The sequence below is a fragment of the Babylonia areolata genome, chromosome 11 (genome assembly GCF_041734735.1).
Source record: "Babylonia areolata isolate BAREFJ2019XMU chromosome 11, ASM4173473v1, whole genome shotgun sequence".
In the NCBI taxonomy this organism is placed as follows: domain Eukaryota; kingdom Metazoa; phylum Mollusca; class Gastropoda; order Neogastropoda; family Buccinidae; genus Babylonia; species Babylonia areolata.
In genome coordinates, this window is record NC_134886.1 from 14,241,666 (window position 1) to 14,269,577 (window position 27,912).

Here is a 27,912-nt window from a genome sequence, read left to right on the forward strand (position 1 = left end):
TAGGCCTCTATGTGACGATGTTGGCTGTCGCAGTGCAAAAGAAAGGGGTGGGGGCCAGAGTTGGTTTAAAAAAAAAAAGAAGTTTATGTGTAGGGTAGGCTGACTATTCATGTTCTGTCGCACTGTCGCGCTGAAGTTTGGGTGTGTCGACTGTTCAGACGTGTAAGGAGGCAATTGTTGTATGGCGGTGTTTCGCAGCCCGGTGAACCAGCTCCGTAGACTGCTGTACGTTGTGTCGTGCCTCACGGTAAACCACGACAATGAATAAAGAACATGTCCAAATGTTTCGGTCAGTATAGACGTTTTTCAAGGATGAATGACGCAGTGTGACGAATAACGAATGAAATTTAACATATAGGACGAACTCCCCTCTCTCTCTCTCTCTCTCAGTGCTTTCGACCGTATATTGTTTCGTATGTGTGACTGTTGCACACCAACAGTGCGAGGTCCACACACTCAGATAAGTGCAGAAAGACGACGAGACACCAAAGCACCGCCCCTATCTTTCAGTCCATAAATTCGTCTGTTGTTGGAAGCTCCAGAATTTCTCGCAGCTCTTCTTGATAGTCGTGCTGGCTGTGTGGATCTGTTCGGTGTGTGGATCTGAACGGTGGCTGTGTGGATCTGTTCGGTGGCTGTGTGGATCTGTTCGGTGGCTGTGTGGATCTGTTCGGTGGCTGTGTGGATCTGAACGGTGGCTGTGTGGATCTGTTGGGTGGCTGTGTGGATCTGAACGGTGGCTGTGTGGATCTGAACGGTGGCTGTGTGGATCTGTTCGGTGGCTGTGTGGATCTGTTCGGTGGCTGTGTGGATCTGAACGGTGGCTGTGTGGATCTGTTGGGTGGCTGTGTGGATCTGAACGGTGGCTGTGTGGATCTGAACGGTGGCTGTGTGGATCTGAACGGTGGCTGTGTAACACATGTCAGTAATGCCATGTCCTCTCTCTTTTAAGTGTTTGATCACCATCGTGTCTTCATTCTTTGTCTGTCTGTCGGCCAGGGTCATGGTATGTGTCCGGGCTATAATGTTGCACGGTACGTATGTCTGTAGAATCTTTTCTGTAGTCTGTCCTGTTTCACCAACATACTCCACTTCTTTTATTATTTTTCTCTTTTTTCGGACTGAATTCGCCCTGTTTGGAGCGATTCTGTATGATTAATGATCCACACTTTCCTTGTCTAGTTCTCTCTCTGTCTGCCTTTCTTTTCGTCTTTCTGCCCCTCAGTCTGGCTGGCTGGACCTCTCCCTCCATCTCTCTCTCCCTCCCTCTCTCTCTCCCTCCCTCTCTCTCTCTCTCTCTCTGTGCATGTGAATATGTGTGTATGTGCGTGCGAGCACGCGCGGGCATAATGTGTTTTTGTGTGTGACTGTGTGTATGGCTTCGTGTGTGTACAATCGTCTGTGTGTGTGTGTTGGGGGTGGGGGTGGGGGGTGGGGGCGGGGGGGGGAGGTTGGGGGGGGGGGGGGGATCTGTCTCTGTATCTTTATCTCTTCATTTTTGTCTCTCTAGCTCTGTTGCAGTACGTCTATCTCTGCCTCTGTATCTCAATGTCAGTTTGTCTGTCTGTCTGTCTGTCTGTCTCTGTCTGTCTCTGTCTGTCTGTCTGTCTGTCTCCCCCCACACTCCACCTCTCTCTCTCTCTCTCTCTCTCTCTCTCTCTCTCTCTCTCTCTCTCTCTCCCTCCTAGAGGTAAAAGAAACTGGGCTTCAAATATAGAAACTTGACTTTGTGATCTGCGATTTGGATATGAATGGGAATATCAATGATGATGGCTTTTTGAAACCTTTTCGGCAGCGTTTGATAGACTTAAATGGCAAGAGTGGCAAGATCATATCCAGTGAAGTGACAGATTCTGTTTCTACAGAGCTTATGCATCTACACATCTAGTTAAGAGTTCTCTTTCGCATAATATAGTCAGACACTTACGATTCATGCTAACAAGATTTAGATTTAGCATTTCTGAAATCAATATGCGCAGGTTAGTATCGCCATAAAAACGTTAATCATTCAGAGGAGATGTGTCCATTGTGCAAGGAATCAACTGAAGATGACGTTCATTTTGTTTTAAGTGACCCGTGCTGCACGATCTTTGCGTAAAATCTATTTCAAAGAAATGCCTTGAACCTCCATCTTTGATTAAATTATGTTTATTGATGGCACTAGCATCATCTGAGGAACGAATTATAGGCCACGTGATATCGCATTGTATTCATATAAAGCTTTTAAGTTGAGAGAAATAGTATTGTCCTAATTTCTAGTTTGATTATAAAAACAGTTGAATTCTCACTGTCAGATACCGTGATATTTGCTTATCTTGTTATCGCCTCTCATTCATGTTGAGCTATGTGGCCTTCATGAATAAATCAACTGCGTCTGCGTCTCGTTGTTTCTCTCTCTCTCTCTGGGTTCAAAATGCAGAATATTTAAATGACGCTATCTGGCCATCATGTAGAAACGATAAGGAAAATGACCACTTTCTTTTCCACTGTGTCGCTTATGTAGAAAACCGTAAGCTTTGTAATGTAGTAACTAATTACACGTATCACCCTGGTGCAAATAATGCTTCTAATCTATTGCCGAACAACAACGAAAATGATTGTATAGTATAATAATTATGTCTATGCAACAATTTGTGTGTGTGTGTGTGTGTGTGTGTGTGTGTGTATTGAGGGGATATGGGCTTTAATTATGAATAAATGTTTCGGTCTCTTTCACTCTTTTTCAGCACTTGTTTGTCACTGAACCAGTGTGGCCGTTCGGCTTACAGCCGCAGAGAACTTTGGCTCTGAGACCCTAGTGCTCAGGTGAGAGTGGAAAAAACAACTTACAATAATTCTGGTGTTTATCTTTATACATTATTATAGCGTTGATGGATTAATTTGGATAAGTGAATATGTATGTGCATTTGATGGTCGTTTTGCTCTTTGGTCTTTTAAAAAACGCAGTGTTATTATATTATCATACCGTTTCTAATAAGATTCCTTTTTGTCAGTGTTTATGATATCATTGCTACTGTGACAAGGAGAAAAGAATATTGTTTTGCTTACACTTGATTTTACCTAATCTTTGTATCATTATTAGAATTATGTCCACTTAGACTTTCTTCTTAATGTTTAACGTGGCGAAAGCCTTGAGATGGCCTTAGTGGTCGGCGAGGCTCTAAGCACCATAATTTGATTTGATTTGATTCTTCGCAACCCCTGAATAATGGAATATAAATTTGTAATATATAATAACTAGTGCTTGCTTGGAAAACATATGATTGCATTCGAAAGACGGAAAGAGGCTAAACGATAACTACTAGTACGAAGACGATAGCTAAGGAATTATGACTTTATAATTGGAAATTTAATGGTGAGGATGATGCGTGACTGACCCTAGGGAAGTTAGTGAAATTGCACAGGGCACACACGCACCCACTCACACACATGTAACTGACGGGACTTACGGACAAGACAATACGGAGACGAGCCTAACCACATACATCATCCAAGATGAACTGAAAGAATTTTTATTTTGATTCACAGAACTTGTGGGCTGGCGCTGTGCCAAAACCCAGCAGCAACAACAACAGCAACAGCAGCAGCAACAGCAGCAGTAGCAGTAACCGCTGATAGCGCTACGGTGGAGAGCAGCCAAGCTGTGAAGAAGGCGTTGAGGAGCAGCCTGTATTCTGGACCGAGGACTGGACGTGAAGGACATGGGTATTCCCGTTATGTGTGGTGCAGTGTGTTGTGTGTTGTTGCCCTTCAACCATTTTTTAGTATGAGTGTGTGAGCGAGCGTGTGAATTTTCGAGTAGTTTTTTTTTTTTTTTTTAATAAATATTGGCAAAGATATCCGTCTCCTATTATTCTTTTTTATGCACGTGAACATGGCTGACTGAGAGGAGTGAGGTGTGAAGTTTTCTGTCAAAATCTAAACAGGTATGAATGGATGTCTTCACACTCTCTTCACCCCAACCCTTTCCTGTTCATTCCCATATAACTGCACTCGACGAGACTTTTTTTTTTTAAATTGATGACTCGACTTCGATGATTCACTTCGTTAATTATGTATAATTATTGTATAGATTCGCGCGTGATAACACACACACACACACACACACACAAACTCTCTCTCACACACACGCACACGCACACGCACACACACACAGTGGGGTGAGGGAGGATGGGGGTGGCACGGAAGAAACGTGCACGTCACACGCTAACCGATCGTCTACAGCCATTCCTTTTGACAGGAAGTGAAGCGTGGCTAGCCAGTGTTGGGTCGGCCTTCAGACACCCACGGTGTAATTGCCTCATTGCCTACCCCCCCTCACATCTAGATCTTTTATATGGGCTTTTTTCTTCTTCTTTTTTTAACGCACAAATTGAATCGTCTCCCCTGAGAGGCGTATCGAGACGCCCCCTTCCACAGAGTGTTCCGTGTTTCCCACTGCATTTATTTGTGTGTGTGTGTGTGTGTGTGTGTGTGTGTGTGTGTGTGCGTGTGTGTGTGTGGTTTGAATACATAATAGAAACAAATAATGAATAGCGCCTAAAGGCAGCTTTCGGTCGGCTCAAGCAAGGTACGGAGCCTGTTGTACAAATGACTCCGTGATTCTCCAGTGCTTGGAGCTTGTCCTCTGACCGAGGATAGCGCTATGTATGATAGTTGTGTCCGACCAGGACCGTCAGAACAGCAGGAGAAGAAACAACTGTCCCGACTATCTTGGCTAGAATTTAATGGACAGTGTCCGGCCCAAGTTACATCCCCGCTCTTGGCCAAGAGGGCATTTGGACAGTCGGGGTTGGAATAGTCCCCAAGGCCAACTATCTCTCAAGACTGCAGCACTGACAACCAGCGCAATCTTGTCTCCTATTTTGAGAGTCCCAGTCCCTCACAAAAGGCAGCTGAATTCCTTTTGCAGTGGAGGAATCATTGATCATATAGATCTTTCTTTGCAGGGAGGAAGGTGGCAGAATGGTTAAGACGCTCATCTGCCAGTACAGAGTCCGTTAGGGTCTGGGTTCGAATCCCGCTCTCGCTCTTTTACCCAAGTTTGACTGGAAAATCAAACTGAGCGTCTAGTCATTCGGATTAGACAATAAACCGACGTCCCATGTGGCAACACGCACTTGGCGCACTGAAAAAGAACTCATGGCAACGAGGGCATTGGCCTCTGGCAAAATTCTACAGATGAAATCCACTCTGACAGGTACACAAATATATGATTATATGCATGCACTCAAGGCCTGACTAAATGCGTTGGGTTATGATGCTGGTCAGGCATCTACCCAGCAGATTTGGTGTAGCGTATATGGATTTGTCCGAACGCATTGACGCCTCCTTTTAGAAACTGAAACTGTTGGTCCAACTGTAAGCTTATGCCAGTCTCTAATGTAAGCCGAGCGTTGGGCATTGATTCTGCGATGACAAAACACCAGCACACAGGTACTCTGAACTACAGTGAATGATCTGGAAGAGCTCACAGTGAGTGACAACAACGGCCCACAAAAGAGGAACAAATTTAATAAGTCCTCATTTGTTTGTTGTAAGTAATCATACACAGGTTGTACCTGTTAATAAAATGAAGTTTTTAACAAACAGGTCGAATATGTGAGAATGTGAAGTCCGTATGGAGAGAAAAGAACAAAGAAAGGACATGCAATCATTGTACAGTGTCTATGCATACTGAACTTTACCTCCAAATATCGTTACGATTACGGATACCATTCATAACTAAAGAGACCCTACAGTGATTCCCCCGGAGGGAGCAAAAAGGACTTCAATTAGTCAAACAGTATCAAGTTGCACTGTCCCTCATATAAAGACAGCTTTAAAGCGATGAACAAAAACACTAAAAAACAAAAACAAAAAAAACTCCTGAGTGTACTTCAATTTCAGTATCGTGTCTATGCAATCTTTTGGGGTTTGATTGTGTTCAGAATATCAAGCCTATCTTGCAGATTGCTTTCTGAAATCATTGCAAAATATTGCTGTCATGCCAAATGTACGAGTATATCTACATATGCTCCAGTGATATTTACAATCAAACATCTTTATTGCAGTTTAATAAATAAACGTTTCTGGCTTCCTTGCTAAAATTAGAAAGCCGGTAACCCATGACAAAACACTCAACTTTACCTACCTTTTTTTTTTCTTCTTTTTCTTTTGACACAGGACTCCCAAATTCAACAGTTGTGCGCACACTTATTGAACCAATATGTTTTCACCGAACAATGTGTTTCATGATTAGACGGGATTATAATCAATGTAATGCATTAGACAGGACTATACTCAAATATAATCCATGATCAGACAAGACTATACTCAGTGCAATGCATGATTAGACAGGACTAAATTTTCAGTGCCCTTCCCAGTAAAGTCTCCAATCTTCTTAGAAGCAGCCGTCACAAACAGCTCTTTTATGATTGTATCCATCCCACCTCCCCTTCCATTCTCTTCCTTGCACTGACTTGGCAATCAGCTTGTTTTCCGTCAAGATCCCTGAAACATGGGTCTTCTTGACCAGACTTGAATTATTTTATAGGTTTTTGTGTTGTCTTTATAAAATTAAGGATCAAACTGCCATTTAGTATCCGTATCAATCAATTGATGTGTCGAGGTACTGGAGGACATTTCAATATCAAACGTCTCCAGGGGGAGGATTGGAAAGGGGTTCTACTTGGGGTGTTACTCCGGTGTTTGAAACTAAGTTTTGGGTGACAACTCCGAACCCCGCTCAGTCAAAATAGGTATTTTGGGTTTTAGAAATTAAGCTGTGCATGGATTACACACACCCCGAAACTGAACAAGAACGTTAAGCTATGCAATTATTTTTTCGTTCATGGTTTGAAAGAAACATTTGCTTGACTTTGATATTGAAATGCGTGCATGCATGCCTTTGATATTGAAGTGAGTGTATGAATGCGTGCATGAGCATGCATGGAAAAAAAAAGTTCCTTCATTTCTTCACTTTCTCTTACACCTAACCTTCTTTTCGTTTTTTTTTTTCTTTTTTACCTCCCATTCTGCTGTTCTTCTTCTGTCATTCTTGTGATGATGATGATGGTGATGACAATTGTTGTTTAGTGTGTTGTATTAATGGAAGTGATGGTGATAGTCAGAACTGATGCCGAGGCCAGTTCATCTTTGATGGTCAGGAACACAGAGACACACACTCACATATACTCTCTCACACACACATATATACGCCGAAAGACAGCATTCCCTGTTCTTCTGAGAACAATTTGATATCCCGTGTGGGTGAGTGTGTGTGTGTGTGAGTGAGTGTGTGTGCGCGCGCGCGCGTGTGTGTGTGTGTATGTGTGTGTGTGAGTGTGTGTGTGTGTGTATGTGAGTGTGTGTGTGTATATGTGTGTATCAGTATGTGTGTGTGTGTGTGTGTGTGTGTGAGTGTGTATGAGAGTGTGTGTGTGAATGTATGTGAAAGAGTGTCTGTGTGTGTGTGTGTGTGTGTGTGTGTGTGTGTGTGAATGTGTATGATTTTGTTGTTTGTTACCTGCCCAACACCCTGAGTTCAAAACGCCATGTGCATTTTGTTTACTTTCTCCTAGACTGCCATTAAATTTGACAACAAGCAAGTAGTAGGTTGGTTGTATCGGGTGGTCAGATATCACAACATGACCTGAGGTATCAAATGAGTGTAAATAAAGTATATATATCATGCCGAGGTAGCCTACCACTACATAGATACATGGCAGCATTTTATGAATCAAGTAACATGTAAGCCTAGAGAGAAGCATTAAATCTATTAATTCTTTTTGTTTTTGTTTTGAGCACTTGCAATAATTACATTATTGTAAAACTGACATTGATTGTAGAGTATACATGTCGTAAATGACACATAAAAACAACAATAAACAACTATATGAGCTATGTTGTTGTGAGTAATGGACTAAATAGATCTAAAGACCTTAAGGAACAACATTCTACATTTTGTTATTTTGTTTTCGTTGCTAACTCTAGTTTAAAGAGTTAATAAGAGATCTTCAAATGGTGTATTTGATATATTTGAAGGCAAAATTAAAACACGGTTTTCTTTTCAAATTTTATTTTACAGTAATATGTTTCTTCCTGCAGAAAAAAGGGAGAGCAAATATTCATTTTGAAAACTACATCATATCAAAGTGTTAATGAGTGCGCGCGCGCGCACACACACACACACACAAACCCATTTTCATACATGCACACACACACACACACACTCTCCTCAAGAGACATATGACATACATTCACACACACGCATACACACATTTACACAAAAAACTTGCCCATGCATACACACTTTCATGCACATACGTAATTTGCACACATCTTAACAACACTAAAATCTCCTTCCAGCAAACTACTCCCATCCCCCTTCCCCCCACAACACAAGCCGACACACATACTCACCAACAAACACACACAAACCTGCCCTTAAAAAACAAACAGCATCAAACACAGTATTTCTTGCCATCTTGAACATCACAACTGAACATCACCATCCTTCACAGACCATACAGTGTCAATGACACAATGCCATGGCTCACAGATGCACACACAAACACAAATACAGGCAGTCTATTTGTGTAATGATGTCAGCTGTGACATTGGCTGGCATCAGGACCTGGCGGCAGAAGCGGAGGCCCTCTGTTTCTCCTCATAACCCTGCACGGCTAACTCCAGCTGCCCTTTGTGTGTGGCCTCTGTGCTGCAGAATGCCTGTAGACACACACACACCATCATTTTAACTCACTCAGTACGGCCAGTCCTCTGTTCTCCTCTACACAGACCCCTCGGATGTCCAGTGGGTGTCTGAATGACCCAACCTTTAGCTTCCGTCGTAAGAATTGTGGTATTCTTTGTCAACATTCACCTCTTCAGTATAAGAGCCTTCCTCTTGCAATAATTTGATGGTGGTAATTGGGGTGAAACGCTGTTAACATTGTCTCTTTTGCCGTTCGTATGGAGAGAGTTAAGAGATTATAATATGCATATAGTTTTTAGAATCTTCATTTCTAATTGGGATGGGGGCTTGTGCAATGAGGGGGGTGGGTGGAGGGAAGGGTGTGAAGAGGAGGAGGAAAAGGATGGTTGTGAGAGTTGGGGGAGGGCATGGATGAGTTTGCCAGTTAGAGATGTGAGGAAGAGAATAATTCAATGTGTGTGTATGTGTGTGAGATTAAGATGTGCATACTTACTTAACCCCTAGGCTGCCTGCATGACGAGATAACTCGTCATGGCAAGCATGTATGCTTTGCTGCCTGCATGACGAGATAACTCGTCATCGAAATATTCTGACTTTTCCCTGGTTTGCATTCACTTCCTTGGCAAAAATAGTGGTAGCTTTAGCCTGGGGAATCTCTCTAGATTCTATTCATAGCCAGAAACCCCATCTACGTCATGAAGCAGTCCTTTATTTGAACGTTTTGGTTGGGTCACTGTCCAAGTGTTTGCCTGACTTCTCTCCTCGCTCGCTCAACAAAATGTCGGACTGACGCCGTGCTCAAGACATGCGACCGTGACGAACTAAATCAACCATGATTTCTTTCTTTAGCTGATGCTCAGAAAGAATTCAAGCCTAAATTCGAAGGAGAAGATAGGGATGAACATTTATAGGACGATCTGATAGAAAATAAATGAATAATGAAGAGAGTGGCCAAGATGCGATTGTCAGTGAGTGATGCCGGCTGTACACATGTTAGCAGACGACAGATGACCGAATTAGCAGCAGAGCGATATTCTTGGCATGCAGCCAACGCGGTCTGATGAGAACTGAATCAAGTGACCGTGTGAGAGGGGTGAGGAGGAGGGGGGTGGAGACTGAGGGGGCTTGGCCTCACATCCATCTTATCACTTGGAGAAGTCACAATATATTGTGTATCTATCTCTTAAAAAAAAATATATATATATTGTGGTTGTTCTAGTATGATTTTGTGTTTGCAGATATCCATTTGTCCAGAAAATATGATGTTTTTGTGCAAATTACCTGACTAATGTTTGTAATGAACAAGTTGAAAATGTGACAAAAAACAAAACACTGATTTCAAAACAACAGCATGTCACTAAAATATATATAAAATGGGAAAACAGCATGTGTTTTGTATTCTTTATTCATTTACCTTTCAGAAAATATATACTTTTATGGGTCTTTCTCCAATAACAAAGAGCACAGAATTTTTTGAAAATTTATACCCGTTTTTGGGGAAAAAACCCTGGCAAATAGATTTCACTTAAATCTTATTTTCCTGGCAGCGAAAGGGTTAACTTACTCATAACATAAGCTTATTAAGCTTATTCATATAATTTTTAATGTTTGCACATGTTGAACAGTGACATTTTGTACCTGTGAATGTGAAGACAACAAAGCAGTACTAAGTCTTCTATCTTCAGGGACAAAGAGGAATTGACTTTTGTGCAAAATACATATTTGCATCTTTCATCTTTCTTTGTGTCTTCAAGGACTACAGGTACAGGAACAAAGGGGATGAATGTGTGTGTGCAAAATATGGATCTTTTTCTATTCTTTTATTTTCTGAATGCTGACAGGGATTACAAGATCTTTAACATGCATTATCTGATTTTTACACATGTAGACACACGAAGGGGAATAGGCTCTGGAAGGTCTGTTCACCTGTTGACCATATCAGAAAAATATCCACCCTTAACCCAAAAGGCGTCCATACCATGATAGACCCAATACCCTCTGATTGAAAGCCCAATGCTTTGACAATTTGTTTATTGTGCTGGTAACAAAACATAATGTTCAGGATGTACCACTGGAATATCACCAATAGATAGCATCAGTTGTTTTAGATCAGCTGTCATTCTGCTGTATGGAATATAAAACTTACTGTGAAGCAAATTTCACTGTTCATCATTATCATTTTGAAATGTCCACTTCCTTTTCTTTCCTGCACTTCTTTACTTATATATTCATTTATTTATCTATTTGTTTGTTTGCCTATTTTATTTCATTTATTTCTCAAATCTTTTTTTCTATTTCTTCTTTTTTTGTGTGCTGCAGTAGTTAGTTCAATTCACTGCTACATAAAACAAAGGTACATAATTCAAACCACTGCTATCAGTTTCAGTTATCTAACTAATTCTTACAAAAAGTAACAGTTTTTATTCCTTTTTTGAAAATAAATTTTACCAGGAAGAGAAAGACAAAGAAAAGATGTGAAAGGTAGCTGTTTACTGCTGATAAGTACTGCTTGAATGCAGACTGCCCCATCAACAGTTGAAAGCATCATCAGAGTTGATGATTTGATGACCATTAAAAAAAATGACAATAACAATGAACTAGACTAAAAATACTGAACTGCTCTGCATCTAGTATTTCTGGAACATGTGCATCTGTATTAAGTTACAGAGAGCTACAAAGTTACATAGAAAAAAATCCAAGTTTATAAATGCTTGGTGGCAAGTGACCAGGTATTTGAAATCTGAATAATGAATTTGCCAATGTTCCCATACCTGGCAGTAGTTCACACAAAGAAACAACAACAAAAAAAAACCCACCAAAAACAACTAGAACCATCCCAAGAAGTGGGATTGGAGGGTGGAAAGACATGCGCACATGTCTCTGGAGATTACATACTTGAAGATTTTCAAAGTTTAAAATTTTGAAGTTTCAGTTATTTTGTCAAAATTTCAGGACACTGCGTCAGTCAATCCAGATCATATGTTCAATCCACTCTTTATGTTTTACAAACCAAGCCATCTACATGCGCTTAACATGATGATCTGCACACACACACACACACACTCTACCTTGACAGTGCCAAGAACATCCTCAGAGGGCTGAGCTTTGAGCTGTTGAGTGATGGCTGAGTCAGGATGGACGATGCAGTACAGTCTGATGAGATCCCCAGCATCTGATATACTGCACACACGCACACACACCATTCATTTATATGTTAAGATCACACCACATTTATTCATATGTAAACATCACACACATATATTAACATATAAATATTGTATAGACACACACACACCATTTATGTAAAGATCACACACACACACCATTTATTTGTGACACACACCATTTATCTATCTCTCTATATATAAATCACACATACAAACCACATGCAAAGATAACACACGTACACAAACACAATTTATCTATAATTATTACAGTGAAGATCACACACACACATCATTTATCTATAGGGAAAGAACAAACAAACATATACACACAAATGAACCAAACACACACACACACACAAATACCTCACCCACCCACCCCCATGGCAAAAAAAGAGAAAGAGAAATACATACACAAATGAATTAAAAATATACTCATGCACAACTAAAAATACAGACATACACACACAATGAACCACAAATGAACACACAAAATGTGCATCTTTTCAGCATGTGTGTGTTATACTCAGTCTGATTGAAAATGGAGTGAGCGATATGTGTTCTGGGGTAAACCATCTTCATGGTGGACCACTGTTTGAGCCTTTGTGCTTCCTTGTGATGTGGATTTGGGCGGTAGATTTGCTTAGATTTGCCACTTCTTGGAAAAGCATTTGTGTGTGTCTAAATAAGTGACAATAATGTGTGTGTGTGTGTTCATGCACATACTTACACTCTTAAGCACACACATGCACACACACACACACACACACATAAACACACACAGTGACACACTGACAATGTGTTCCACTGCAGTTCACAACAACAAGCAATTGGACATGACCGCTCTCAGCTGTGTAAGTGTTATAGCTGGTTTTCTGTGCAAGTTCTGAGGTTGTTTGTCTGCTTGGTGTTGAACTGCAAAGGAACAATAGTAACTTTTTTTTTTCTTCAGGGTTTGAAACTGCAGGTGAGATTATTTTGCAGGAGACTAAGAGAAATCTGCAAGAGGCCTTTCGGTCTGACTGACTTGCTGAAAAATCAATGGTGTCAAAGACAGGCAAGCCTACCCCCAAATTTGTTTTTCAGGAACAACACACATTAGAATCAGGGACAGGGTATCATTTTCAGGAATATCTCAGCAAACATACACAGTTTGTGCCGGAAATCAATCAGACTTTCACAAAATGGCTTTGGTGCTATTAGGACAGTTCTGACTTTTCACAAGGTGGCTTCAGTAATATTCGGCAGCATTTCTATAAGTCTTAACGAAGTGCCTTTGGCAATGGTTGGAAAGCCATATAAGGGTTGTACCCACTAGATACTTTGGAAAAAAAATGTTATGGTCAGATTTTTTTTTATTTTCTGGGACATGCAGCAAATATCCGTATATCCGGGACACCCTATCCATTTTATGAATTTTCCGGGACAAATACAGGCCCTCATAGGCATGCCTGATCAATGACCGATGACCAACTCTAAACCTAAACCTTGCACATACAACAAACGAACCAAAATTACACATTCAAAATGAACCAAAAATGCGCACACACACACACACCTCACAAATGAACTAAAACACTCATATACAAACAAAAACAAAACAAAACAAAAAACATCATCCATACTGCAACACCACTATCACCAACTCACAGGTCTCTGTTGACCATGTCTATGAGGAGGTAGTCCACTTTCTTGTACCACACATAGTAAAACGCCATGGATGCAAAGTGACGTGTGGAGCGAAGCTCATCATAGTGATGCTTGGAGTCAATGACTTCAAACGTTCGATGACAGACCTGCAAAATGAAAACCTATGTCTTTGAAAACATGGACATATTCTTCACCCTCATTCTTAACATGAAAATATCCTCTTATACAAAAAACAATTATGTAAAATGTCCACTGTCACTTGAACTAATGTGTTGCTCAGTCTTGACCTGTGACCCCTTCTTTCTTTGACTTTTTTTCCTGTCTTATCCTGCTTCCTGATGCATGAAAGACAGACAGAAAGAAAAAAAGAAAAGAAACAATCAATCAATCATGTTTTCCTATCCACATAGGCTGCATTTAAAAAAGGGGAATAACGTGTGCGTGTGCGTGTGTGTGTGTGTGTGTGTGTGTGCGTGCACATGCATGGACACATGAATATTATCCATTGGTGTATGTACACTTGCACATGCAAACCTGTTCTAGGACATGTACACCAGTTGTTGTTTAACCAGTTCAGTGCCTATAAGACATCAGCTGATGTCAACACAAAATGTTGCTACAGAGCCTGTAAGATATCCACTGCCATCCTATTCAGATTTTCCCTTCATCAGAGTTTGGTTCAATGAACGCAAACAGACTATGAACGGTCAGTTTAATGTGTCTGAATTATAAACATACTAATTAAATCAGCATACATTAAATGAAGAACCTCTTTCTTCTCGATAATGTTTTGCTAACTGGAATTCTTCAAGCGTGCCTGAAAAGTGAGTTTGCGTCATATGAAAAAAGGGCATCGGAAATTTTGTCCAGCTATGACAGTGGCCCAGTCAATGGATCTAAACAACTCTGCAGGCTGTGCAGATGGTTATAACGATGAGAGATGTACTGATCTGTCTTGTCCAATGATTGGTTTGAACTTGAAGGTCATGAAACAAGTCATGAAAATGACAGCAATGTTTGATGCTTTGTCCAGTCCATCTATCCAATCTGATATCAGTTTTGAGCGAGTGACAATGACTGATAGTATGAGTGCGGTACTTTTGCGTAATTTGAGAAGTGGAGGAGGAGAGAGAGTGGAGTGTTGTAAGATGATAGGTCGAAAACCAGACAGTGGGCGTTGGAAAGGGGCATGGCCAACTCTCTTTCATAGTGTTCATCTAGCAGGAATTGGATGGCAGCCAATAATCCACAATTTTCATGAAACCCAGGATTGACAGACAATGGACAGGAATCACATGTTTCTTTTTTTTTCCCTTTTTTTCATGTTTTTTGTCACTTAGCAGTTGACCGACTCCTTTGCAGGGGAGGCACCCTGGATACACAGCAGACACTCTATCAGCTCATGTGCAAACAGGGGTTAATATCATCAAAGAGCTTCCCCTCTAAAGAAGAATGCTCTTTGGTGAAAAAAGAAAGCTTGACTGCTCAGTTTTTGAGAATATGGTTGACGTTGTTAAGCTGACAATCCCACATTAGTAATTGTTAGGAAAGTTACACATTTATGTGTCTACAAGCGTTGCAATAGTTATCAGGAACATTTTTATACTCTGACAATAAACTTGCTATTTCCAAATGTATTTTGTTTGGTTTTAGATATCATTCTATCGAGTTGGAAACAAGGCTTTTCTGATGCATAAAAAATATCATCATCACTTTGAAATGCCTGAATAGTCATCTATAATCAAAATCAATGGGAAAAAAGCTCAGATTCAGAATCCATATTCATTTTTCGACAATAAAAACGTTTACTTTCCTTCTGTAACTCATATAGCTTTTGTGCTAGATTCTAAAAAAAACCCCAACTGATCACGCTGAATAAATAATAATAATAATGGATACTTATATAGCACACTATCCAGAAATCTGCTCTAGGTGCTTTACAAAAACGCTTTTGTTGACATAAAGCATTATATCTATGTTACATACATACACCAAAATGTGACCACACACACACACACACACACACGCACACGCACGCACGCACTCACACACACACACACACACACACTGCATACATACATTTTAACATACATGTGTATCTAACAGCTACCCTAACACATACGCACACATAGGCAGGCACAAACTTACATAAACACACGCACACACAATACACATTCATATACATGCATGTAGTTATGTACACATACATATGTATACACACACAGTCAAGCACACCTAACGAAAAGGAAGTGGACCTGCCACAATTGAACTTATTGCTGAGGGAAAAGGTGAGTTTTGAGACAAGATTTAAAAGATGCGAGGGAATCAGAATGACAGAGGTTATCAGGGAGCTTGTTCCACGTCTTTGGCGATTGAAAAGAAAACGATCTGTGTCCATAGGTCTTACTTATGACGTGAGGTATCCTGAGAAGTCGAATATCAGAGGAAGAACGGAGCTGGCGAGACGGGGTATAGATATGGATGAGTTCAGAAAGATACTTGGGGCCAGATCCACTGACTGCAGAAAAGGTCAGAGTGGATAGCTTATAGTCTATTCGATCAGAAACAGGCAACCAGTGGAGAGACTGAAGGAGAGGAGAAACATGGTCAAATTTAGAAGCTCTGCAAATGAGTCTGGCAGCGTTATTCTGAATTCGTTGGAGTCTGTCTAACAGATATTTGGGAAGGCCGGAAAAAAGAGAGTTGCAGTAATCCAATCTTGAGAGAACCAGAGAGCATACAAGTGTCTTGGTTGCATCGGTTGAGAGATAGTGGCGGATAGAGCTGATTCTACGCAGTTCCAAATAGGCAACTTTACAGATACTCGAAATGTGCTGTTGGAAGGAAAGAGACTGGTCCAGGATTACACCAAGACTGTGAACAGAGGGAGAAAGTGAAACAGGGTGTGCTATTGATCAGAACAGAGTCAGGAAAGGAATCCTCAAACTTCCCTGGGAAGGGGAGAGCACTTAAAAAAAATCTGGGGGTTTTTTGCACAATAATTCTCTGGCACTGAAAGGGCTAACACAGTGAAGTGCATTACAGTCAATACTTTTAATGTTTATACCTATTCACATCATCAAGTTCGTAGGATACAAACACTTATCACAGAAACACTGTCTTGCAATTTGCATGTTACAATTTCACTTGTCTCACCTGTGCATATTAGCTCCTTCACTGTTGAGCATTGGTCAAATGAGATCACTGACATATGTTTCAAGTGCAGTTTCTATATTTTGCATCCTTATCATTCATGTAATTGGTTCTGCTGATCAAAAGTAATGCAGTCTCAAAAGGACAAAGTCCAAATACAGAATGGTGGCTGACATCTTGACCCTTGAACTCTGATCTCAGTGAGGTGACAGCCCTTCACTGAAGAGCACACTGAGCAGCGGCAGTCAAGGGGCTAAACACAAAGAAAACAGCAAACAATGTGCTTTCAAATCTGTTGTGCACATCACTGTTCATGTTTTTCTTACCCTGATGTAATCCGGATGATCTGGTTCAAACTGCACACAGGCCATGTCCAGAAGATAGGCGTACTTTCCTTTCTTGAATATTGCCTGAAATATGCATCACATTGTAGGTATATTTTCCTTTCTTGAATATTGCCTGAAATATGCATCATTATGGGTATATTTTCCTTTCTTGAATATTGCCTGAAATATGCATCGTTATGGGTATATTTTCCTTTCTTGAATATTGCCTGAAATATGCATCATTATGGGTATATTTTCCTTTCTTGAATATTGCCTGAAATATGCATCATTATGGGTATATTTTCCTTTCTTGAATATTGCCTGAAAAATGCATCACATTGCAGGTATTCTTTCCTTTCTTCAATATTGATACAGAAATCCTTTATTCAATATCACATGAAAAATATATTGCAAGTATACTTTCCTTTCTTCAATATTGACATAGAAGAAATCCTTTACTCAATATCGCCTGAAAATAGATCACATTGTAGATATGCTCCAGACAGTCCATCAATACTGATGATCAAGTCCAACACATTCTGCTTTATTTGGGACAATTATGTTGCCATTGTTTGAAATTTGAAAAAAATTTTACAAACTGATGCTGACATCAACAACCAACCAAACACAGCAACACTAGCCACTAATTATAGGATGCTTGTGTTGGTGAGAACTACTGGATCTCCTGACACAGACACACAGAGACAGAAACAGAGAAAACAGAGACTGAGAGTCAGTTTTAAAAACTTCCCAGACTATTACACCAGACAAAACACTTTGCGGGTTATGAAACAAGCGAATGTGAAAAAGAATTTGGAGACAGTTTCCTCACAGCCTCAAACTTAACCATGTTTTGATGGTTCCCTGTGGACTGCTGGCAATGGGACCACGGCACTGTGTGCCTAAGGAAATGAGGAACAAGCAGCCTTGGTGGCATTATTTTTTTTTATTATTCTTTTTGTTTATAGTCCAGCCAGTTGCGCAGGGCCATATCAGGACTGTCAAACCATACAAATGCTCAACTGTGTCAACACAAAACTGTCACATCTAGTGATCTACAAAAAAACAAAAACAAAAAAAACAACAAAAAACCCCCCAAAAAACCCCACTAATACAAACCCACAAAACACAGTTCATGACACAGTATCCCAACCTTTTAGCTCCTTATGGCAAAGAAGACTAGGCCATGCTGAGGACACCAGCTGTTCCACTTAATTTATCATCCCCAGATTCGAAAAAAAAAATCATAAAAAAGGAAAAAAACAATACTTCATAGCCAAAGAAAAAATACATAAAAAAAGCCACATAGACAAATGAAACTGGGACGCTAGTGCCCATCCCAGTTTTTAGATCTCACTACCTTATCACCTGAGCTAAACAGCACAGATAGTACTTCAAAGACTGCAGAAAAGAGAAAAAAGTGTCAAGGCTAGCTTGAAAAAAGAAAGGGGAATGGACTGGGAAGGCAGAAAAAGGAGACAACAGTGAAGGAAGAAAAAAGGCAGAAACAAAGAGAGTGATAGAAAAGAGGAAATTTCCAGCACAGAATTAAATTACCCAAAGGCGAGGATGCTATTTATACTGCAAAACCCCTGGCATCCCCAAGGGGGAGTCTAGGTGGCAATGCCACTTAAAAGACACAGACTATGGGCAAACAGTAACAACAAATGACAGTAAAAAAAAAAAAAAAAAGAAAAAAGAAAAAAAAAAGTGAATAAATAGATAAATATACAAGAATTAATTCATCAATAAAATGGAGATGGCTACCTCCAAATGTTCCTCCTGGAACATCTTGGACATCTCCATTTGTCTGCCCGGCACAGGACTGTAGATCTGGTTCATGCGGTCACGTTCCTCCCAGTCGGCATGGCGCAGAGTTCCATCTGGCTCCCTCACCACAATCACTCTTTGCTGAAAAGTGAAGGGGGTATTTCACTGTGTATTTCACTCTGATTCTGTTAATTCTTTTCACTGGCAGAATATGATATGTGCAGTGCAAGTAAGAACTCAAACTGACTGAGACTTACAGTTTGGTTTAACGCACACAGCTGTCAGTCATTTTATAATCTTATTTGTCCATCTTTGTGACAGGGGTGATGATGATTATAAAAACATCAGAGGTGTTAGCTTAACAATAAAAGCAATTAAGTATAATTTCAAAAAATACATTTCAATATGACAGGTTTCAGAGGTTGTTTTATTTGTGTGAGACGTGTTGATGTGAGACTGGTCATGACAAAAGAGACGGTCACCATTTCCCTTTTCAAAACTGAAGTCTTGCATCTATGCCATAAACAGAGTTTGATAAAACTTCTTTTTTGATAGGATATCACATTATCATTGGTGTTTTTCACACCCGGCAACAAACATTTCAAGAAGTTTTCAAAGAATGATCGACACATTTACCAGCCCAATCTGTAAAAGTCAAAGCCAGGTCACAAAAATATGCAGTTCCAACATATTCCATGTACAGTAATTACAGCAACAATCCTGAAAATAAAGTCCAAGTTGTATTCTTCAAACTCAGTTCACAAAAGTGCAGAGAGATCTTTGTTCCTATTCCAGAGAGATTATATTTAAGTCAGTCTCCACATTTTTACCTTTTACTTTCATTGTTTCCTTTAATGTTTAAAGCTATGACCCGGATATGGTTGAGTGCTCTGCACATGGGTGTTCATCCATTCTGTAATGCACACTAGAGAAGAAAAGAAGATTGTGAATCGATTCTTTGTTTTCTGTTTTTCTGACTGCAACAACCTTGACAACTCACGACCATTACATCCATTCCATGTTTGTCGTAGAACCGCGACTTTTGGGGCTTTTAAAAGCTCTGAATGCTGAATATTGCATTTGGAACCATACTATCACATGGGATCAAAAAGATTCTTCCATGGCTTAGCTGTATTTCAAACTCCTGAAAACTCCAACAGCGTCTTTTGTTGTGGCCAAGACAGGCACAGACCACCAGTACTTTTATATGGTCGTGAGAAGCAGAGAAGATCGTGATGTCCATCAATTTTTCAGTGATTAAGTGTTTGCTATCCCTTGCAATACATTATCAGTAACATGTCCAAGACTGGAAAAAAAAAAGTTCAAGAAAACTGCTATTGCAGCATTTTATTTTTTGTAATATGACAGTCTGAATAGTGAAGTACAGAATCAGATACTGTAATTTATATGTAAAACATGCCAAATATAGTTTCTTCTATTTCAAAGCTTTCTGATCTAGGAATTACCCTATAACATATAGCTACCTTTAAATACGAGAATAGGCTTTTTGAAAAATACTTTTTAATAGCAAAAATAAGAGCATACCATTCATATGAACACATACACACAAATGGACTCATATTCTGGATGCACATGATAGTCATGATAGCCATACATCAAAAAGGTCTATATATCAATGATGAACCAACCAGACACAACTGAAAACCCCTGGATACTATTTGTAAAGAATATTCTTCACAATGTAGGATTAGGTTGTTTGGATTAATCAGTCAACATTTAGGAACAGCAGACTTAAATTCATATTATGTCAACAACTAAGAAATAGATATATACAATTCTGGAAACAGAGAAAAACTGAATATAAGAGATTAGACTTCTACAACAAAATTAAAAGGAACGATTATCAAATTGAGAATTATCTGACTGATAAAATCGATCCTGCTCACAAACAAGCTCTTTGTCAACTCAGAATAAGCGCACATTATCTAAATATCGAACTAGGAAGATGTGCAAACATTCCCAGAGAAGACAGGTTATGTGATATATGTGAAGTTGTTGAAGATGAATTACATTTCTTGGATACATGTATCTTATTTCATAATTTGCAAAACCAACTAATTACAACTGCACAGCAATATGATCATGAAATGATCAATCAAATGTGATCACTAGAAAAATACAAAACAATATCCTAAAACCAAGTGATTTATTCAACTGCGATGACTGTCAAAAAACACTCGCCAACTGCGTATTTCATTGCATGCGTATTAGATGACCATTTATTTGTTTGTTCCTTTTGCTCTTTGTTGTGTCTATTAATCCTTCAGGATTTTATGACAATACATAAAGTCGAGTTGAGTCGAGTCACACATACCCAATTTTAAGCTTCTTTTTGTTTTCAAAGGCTTAAAAAAAATATGCATGTGTGTGCGTGTGTGTGTGTGTGTGTGTGTATATATATATATATATATATATATATATACTGAAAACAGTGGACAGCATACCACAAACGCGCCCACACAATTTTAGGCTTCTAATGTGCTCTTTCACCATCTACAGAAAATGCAGATTCAGATTCACAGCCACATTTATTCCCTTTTTTTACCACACAAATTCAAAAACAAATACAGACAACAAAAGAAAAGCAGATATTGATAAACAAACAAAACCAAGCCAATGTCAGAATCCGACTACCTTACCCTGTCCTTGATGCCGAAGGTGATGTCGGTGAAGATGTACTTGCTGCTGTCCAGCCCCGCCAGATCAGGGTCGTGTGACAGGGTGTGTCTGATGGGCTCCCTCACCTTCATGAAGGGGGGGATCTGCAGGCGATACTTCATCCGCCTCTCCGCCTTCTGCTGCATCTGCAGGAGGATATCACCGTGAGGAGAGGACACTCAAACTGTACCCTCCCTTCCACTACCCAGTGGAGTGGTGGCCTACTGGTAACACGTCTGCCTAGGCAACTGGAAAATCTTAGGTTGTGGGATCTAATCCCACACTTGCTAGAATTTTCTCACCCTCCTCTCCACTTTTTGGTGGTCTGGACGCCAGTCTTTCAGATGAGATGATAAACCAAGGTCCTGCTATACACTTACTGCACATTTGAACTCAAAGCAACAAGAAAGTTGTCCCTAGTAAAATCATATTGTAAAAATCCACTGTATACATATGAGTGGGTGACTGAATGACAAAGGAAATGAATAATGAGTGCCTAAAGGCCTCGAGGCATTTGTGAGTCACCCCTACCTGGTTAGACTTAGAGAGTCTGTTGTGCAAATTTTTTTTTTTATGACTGTATCGTTTCTGACTCAAGGAATGTGCTGCATTATAAATATTTAATAATCATAATGAAAAACAAAGAATAACCACTGTTAACCTTCACCTACGCTGTAAGTCAGTCAGATCCATTATTTCTATAGAAGCAATTCAGCCTATCTGTATATCATCTAAGCCATAACATAAATGATTGGATCTTCTGCATTTGTATACATGCATGTATACACGAAAAGAGTTCAGATAACTTCAGCCAGGTCTGCACATCTGGATACTGGCTTAAACGATTGGGAAAATATCCACCCTTTGTAGTTTACAGCATAATGCTGTTGGAACTCAATGGGGGAGTCTAAAAAAATTTAAAGTCCAGTGCTCTGACCACTCAGCTAACATACTCAGTTTGGATGGCATATATTCAGCAGACTACAGTACAATCCATGAGTGGACAGATCTGATATCCTATAACACTTGGAACTGACCTCTGCCAGTTCCTCATCTGTCAGCAGCTTGTACTTGGGTTTCCTCAAGGCCACTTTCTGAGGCCCTGCCAACTTCAGAATATCAAAGCCGGTCATCTTCTTCAGCAACGACTGCACCTCCTCCTGCATGAACACTGGCATTGGATCTCTGGAGGCATCAGCGCTCCCACCTGAAACTGATGCAATGAAAATGGAGATATTGTCATGACTCAGAAATGACAAATGAGTCACGTGACTTTAGTTGCACACCTTTTTTTTTCTATTAGTATTACACTGGTGAATATGTCAGCAAAATGTTTTAAAACATTCTGTTTAACAATAACAGGGTAGAAATTATATACAGGTCATCTGTGCTTAGCTTTAACAATGTGGAGATATATATATATTTTTTTTTAAATCAATATACTAATCTAACATCCCTGAACAAATCAACAAGTCAGAGCTCAATCAGGAGAGAGAATAACATGCTAACTTATTAAAAAGCCTGCAAATTGCAAATTGTAATCATTACGGTTACCCCCAACAGAGCAAATTTTAAATGCATGCAGGGGGAACTGGAAGAGAATAAATTTCAATAAAAAGTCACCAACACATACAATTGAAGCAATCTGTTTAAACTATACTTTTTATAAAACATAAGTTTGTGTGTGCACATGTGTGTTTCTGTAAACTAGTGTATAGCACAAACATAAAATATTTATGTGCATGTGTACACATGCATCTGTATCTATAACAAGTTCAAGAATGTTTGTATATTGTATATCATCAAAGATTATGTGTCACATTGTGTACCACTGTGTATGCATGTGTGTGTGTGTGTGTGTGTGTGTGTGTGTGTGTCACTCTGTGTGTGTGTGTGTGTGTGTGTGTGTGTGTGTGTGTGTGTGTGTGAACATGAACACGTTTGTGACCAATTTATACAGCGATTTCATTAAATTGGTTATTTGATACATTTACTGGATAACTGATACTGTTTACTAGTGTTAGTAGTGTTATTCAAGTCTCTAAGTCTAATGTGAGATTTCATAATTCATATCTAACTTCTAACTCGTCTAAGCATATTTAATTGTATGGGAGGTACTAACTGTTGGTACATTGCTACATAACAATGTGCTTCTGTTTAGAAGTTTGTTGAATCACATTTTCTCCTTTTCCTAATTTTTTCTATTTCTTTCTTTCTCTCCCCACCCCCCACCCCCTCCCTCTTTAACCTGTTGCACTTGGTTGGGAAGGTTTTCACTGCAGTCATCCACTCGTGCTGACAGAATTATGCAATTTCAAGCATACTCATGATTTATTCAACGGGACAGATAAAGAGTGAGTCAGGTGTTTTCAAACAGAACTTACAGTTAGATGATGATGTGCAGTATGAACAAGATCTGAGCCCATGATTGCCTCGTAAGATACTCCGAAGGGCAAAGCGGGTCAGCTTCATGGGGGCCGCCATGTTGTTTCTATATCACAGATCGGGGGAAATGACGAAAATAAATTCAAATAAAAAATTAAAAAAGACACAAAGGGTGATGGACCAATAAAAGGCAATATACCCTCTTTTAGATATAACACTGGAACACTGTCAAAAATTTACATTGGTGATTTTTTTATTTTATTTTATGTGCGAACATTATTTGAAGGGAGGTAACACACACAAACACGTGTCAACTACTGATGATGAGTACTCTCCCGTTATTCTGATTGCATTTGTGAGAGCTCACGAGCATGTGTAGGGATATGAGGTGGGTCCGTGGGTGGGTGGAAGAAGGCCCATGTTAAATCGAACCATCGATCTTGGAGGGGTGTGACACAAATAGTCATTACTACAATAACATACAGCAACTGCAGATTTAGGTCGAACACTTTCATGAAATTTCAGTTCCAGTCAGTCTTTACGAAAGCTTTCGGGCAGAGCATCTGGAACATGCTGTTCAGGATCAGGATCAGGATCTGTACGTCGCAGAGGCCAATATGGCCATCGTCGCAACGAGACTTGGGAGAGCGCATGCAAAATAAAACAAAACAAAACAAAACAAACAAAAAAAACCCAATAAAAAACAAAAACAAAACAAAAACAAAAACTACAACTACTGCTACTTTTATTGATGGGAAACCTGAGTAGCTGGCAGGGGTCTTTTGATGTCCGCCTTGAATGCTGCGGTCGTCCCTGAGCTTACAGCTCCTTCCTTCAGCTGATTCCATTCCGCTATTGTTTTCACAGATAAAGAGTTCTTTAGGTGATCTGTCCTGCAGAATGAAATGGCATAGCCCTTGCTGTTGTTGTAAGTTCTCGATCTTTATACTATTATTGTCTATATCATGGTCTTTATAAGATGTCGGCTTGGATCTTCTGCTGGTCTTGCTTGCAGGTGTCAAGAACTTTCCTGGTGGTAAGGCCGGTATTTGATTGTCAACAATCCTAAACATCAGTTGTAGTAAGTCGTATGGTTTTACGACGATCCTCTAAAGATGGTAAACTTTTGATTTTGTATTGAGCATTTGAGCGGCGTCACGCACTGGCAGCCTGGATCCCTTGATCTGTAGTCCCTGGTGATGAATCTGGCGGCCTGGTGTTGGACTCTCTCAAGCCTTTCTATGTCCTTTTTGAGGTGGGGGTCCCAGACTGCTGCTCCATATTCCAGCGTTGAACGGACAAGTGAAATGTATGCCATTCGACGGCTTTCTGGGGGGCAATGCCTCAGGTTACATCTGAGAAAGCTGAGTGAGCAGTTGGCTCTTCTGCAGATGTTTGTAATGTAGCCAGTCCATTTCAGGTCATTTGAGATCTGTACTCCCAGATATGGGTTTTGTTTAACTTATTGTAGTACGACTCCATTTAGTCTGTAAACGTATGGAGATTTTCCTTTGCTGGATAGAATGTAGCATTTCTGTGCATTGAATCACATTCCACAGTCTTTTGCCCATACTTCCAGACTATCCATGTCTTTCTGTAGGGTGATATGGTCTTGGAAGGAGTGGTACAGGAGGCAGTCATCCACAAAAAGGCGTACTGTTGATTTTGTGGATTGTGGCAGGTTGTTTATGTAGCACAGAAAGAGTAAAGGACCCAGTACTGTACCTTGGGAAACACCTGATATCACCTCTGTTCCCTCAGATTGCTCTCCCTCCAGGATCACTCTCAGTTTACGTCAGGTCAGGAAGTTCTTGATCCATGTATGGATGGGTCCTCTGATCCAGTAGTGATTCAGCTTGTGTAGCAGTCTGTCGTGTGGTACAGTGTCGAACGCCTTGCTGAAATCCAGGATTACCACGTTTGTCTGGATGGATGTTTGTATCATGCGATTTGAAGAGATCATGCATGGTGGTGAGCAACAGGGTTCCACACGAGTAGCCTGTCCTAAACCCGTGGTTTCTGTCTGTCAGTATGTTGTATTTTTCGAAGTGTCTATGGAGGTGGCAGCAGATAATGTGTTCTGGCAGTTTGTACACTACCGAGGTCAAGGACACTGGGCGGTAGTTTTCTGCTCTATTCCTGTCGCTTTTCTTGAGCACACTTGAAATGTTTGCTGACAGTCAGTGTATGGGGAGGAATCCAGTGGTTATTGACTGTTTGGATATAATAGTGAGTGACGGGGCAATGGTGTGTGCAAAAGTTTTCAGGACTCTGGATGGGACTCCGTCTGGGCCACAGGCCTTGGAGAGGTTTAAGTTCTTTAGGAGTTTAACAGTCCCTTCTGTTGTAATGTCGAGATCTTCAGTGCTGGGTTGAACTAGGCCCTCGGCCATTGGGGGAAATGGTTTCCCATCATCTTGGGTGAATACAGAATTAACTTGAGCTGATCAAGAAGGATGTTTGCCTTGGAGTAGCTGTGGCTGTACAGGGTGTTTCCTTTTTTCAGGGCTGCTACACCTGTGTTGTCTTGGTATCTGGCTTTGATGTATCTCCAGAATGGCTTCGGGTTCTTCTCTTTGAAGACTGTTTCAGTGGTTTCATTGATGTGGTATTTCCACTCTGCTCTTCTCAGTGCCTGACGACTCTCTTTCTGAAGGAAGCGGTAGTTGGACCAGATATTTTATTTTTGGCTTTTCTATAGGCCCTCTCAGTTTTTCTGTCTAAGTATTCTCTTGACCTTCCTATCTATCCATGGTAAGTTGCTGCTTCGTCGACCCAACTTTGAAGGGATATGTTTGTCTGTAGCTATAGCTAGTAGGGTTTTCTTTTTGAACTCTACCCATAGATCATTTGTATCAGACCCTGTTTCCTGCATAGATTTCAGCTCAGTCTCTAGTTGACTTAGATCGGCATTCAGGCCATCCCAATTAGCCTTAGAGTACATGTAGTGTTTCCTGGGTTTCTCCTTTACCTTTGGGGTTGTGTGTCCAGGTCGGTCACTACTGCTTCATGGTCTGAGAGTCACTTGAAGAGTTCGCTGGCAGGGCAAAAGGGAGGGTGGTTGAAATTATGAGAACAATGCGGAGTCTTGGCAATATGGACAGAACCGTGTTTTTTAAACTCTTTGATGCGCAGATAAAACCTATGCTATTATACGCGTCTGAAATTAATGTGGGGAACAATGCGCTTCAAAGCAGTTGAGTCTGTCCACTTGTTTGCTTGTAAAAGATTTTTGAGTGTTAGTCTCAAAACCCCAAATGTAATGATTTATGGGAATCTTGGTCGATATCCATTATACATTGATAGTTGCATCAGTACTTTGCGATACTGGTTTAAGCTAAATCAGATGTCTTTATCGAGAATTCCAAAACAAGCGTACCTAATGAGCGTAAATAAGATGACATACAATGCTGATATGTCTTCGAGAAACTGGGCAGATAGACTGAAACATTGCTTAGACATTTATGGGTTTTCAGAAGTTTGGATAAATGGCGGGGTTGGGGATGTAAATGCTTTTCTTAAAATGTTCAAACAACGCATGATAGATGGCTTTAAACAGGACTGGGCAAGCAAACTCAACGGGAGTAATCGTTATGAAACATATAGGTCATTCAAATCCTTATCACAACCTGAAAAATACTTATCTCATCTTACCATCAGTAAATTTAGATCGGCTTTCATTAAGTTCCGTTTTGGTATAAATGAACTAAAAGTAAATCAGCGTTATCGTGATGTTTTGAAAAACTGCCCATGTGGTGGTAGAATAGAGAACGAACTACATATACTAACAGTCTGTCCATTATATAATGATATTAGAAAGAAATATTTGCTCAAGCATATGCAAAATATTAGAACTGTCATTATCATTTCTGCTGCAAAACGAAAGTTGTAATGTGACCAGAGATGTTGCAATGTTTGTTTTTTATGCATTAAGAAGAGCACTTTCATCCCTAAACAGAAATATCAACCTTGTGCTTTTCATTTAGTTTACTTGTTCTCAGTGAGCTCACTGTGTATTAAGTGGATTGTTTTCGTACTTTCAATTTTATTTCAGTTAATCTGTGTGTGCAACACGTGCACCCAAAAT

At 40.1% G+C, this 27,912-nt stretch overlaps 1 protein-coding gene across 1 annotated transcript; it reads right to left on the bottom strand.

Moving 5' to 3' along the window:
• Positions 1–8,042: 8,042 nt before the first annotated feature.
• Positions 8,043–23,934, bottom strand: LOC143287302 (small ribosomal subunit protein mS22-like). The gene is made up of 8 exons (XM_076595250.1): positions 23,825–23,934; positions 22,478–22,653; positions 21,422–21,586; positions 18,759–18,902; positions 16,992–17,075; positions 13,513–13,658; positions 11,767–11,878; positions 8,043–8,712 (listed from the first exon to the last, which is right to left on the bottom strand). Exons 1-8 carry the CDS (start codon positions 23,922–23,924, stop codon positions 8,611–8,613), a joined length of 1,029 nt encoding a protein of 342 aa, XP_076451365.1. The 5' UTR covers positions 23,925–23,934; the 3' UTR covers positions 8,043–8,610.
• Positions 23,935–27,912: the final 3,978 nt, after the last annotated feature.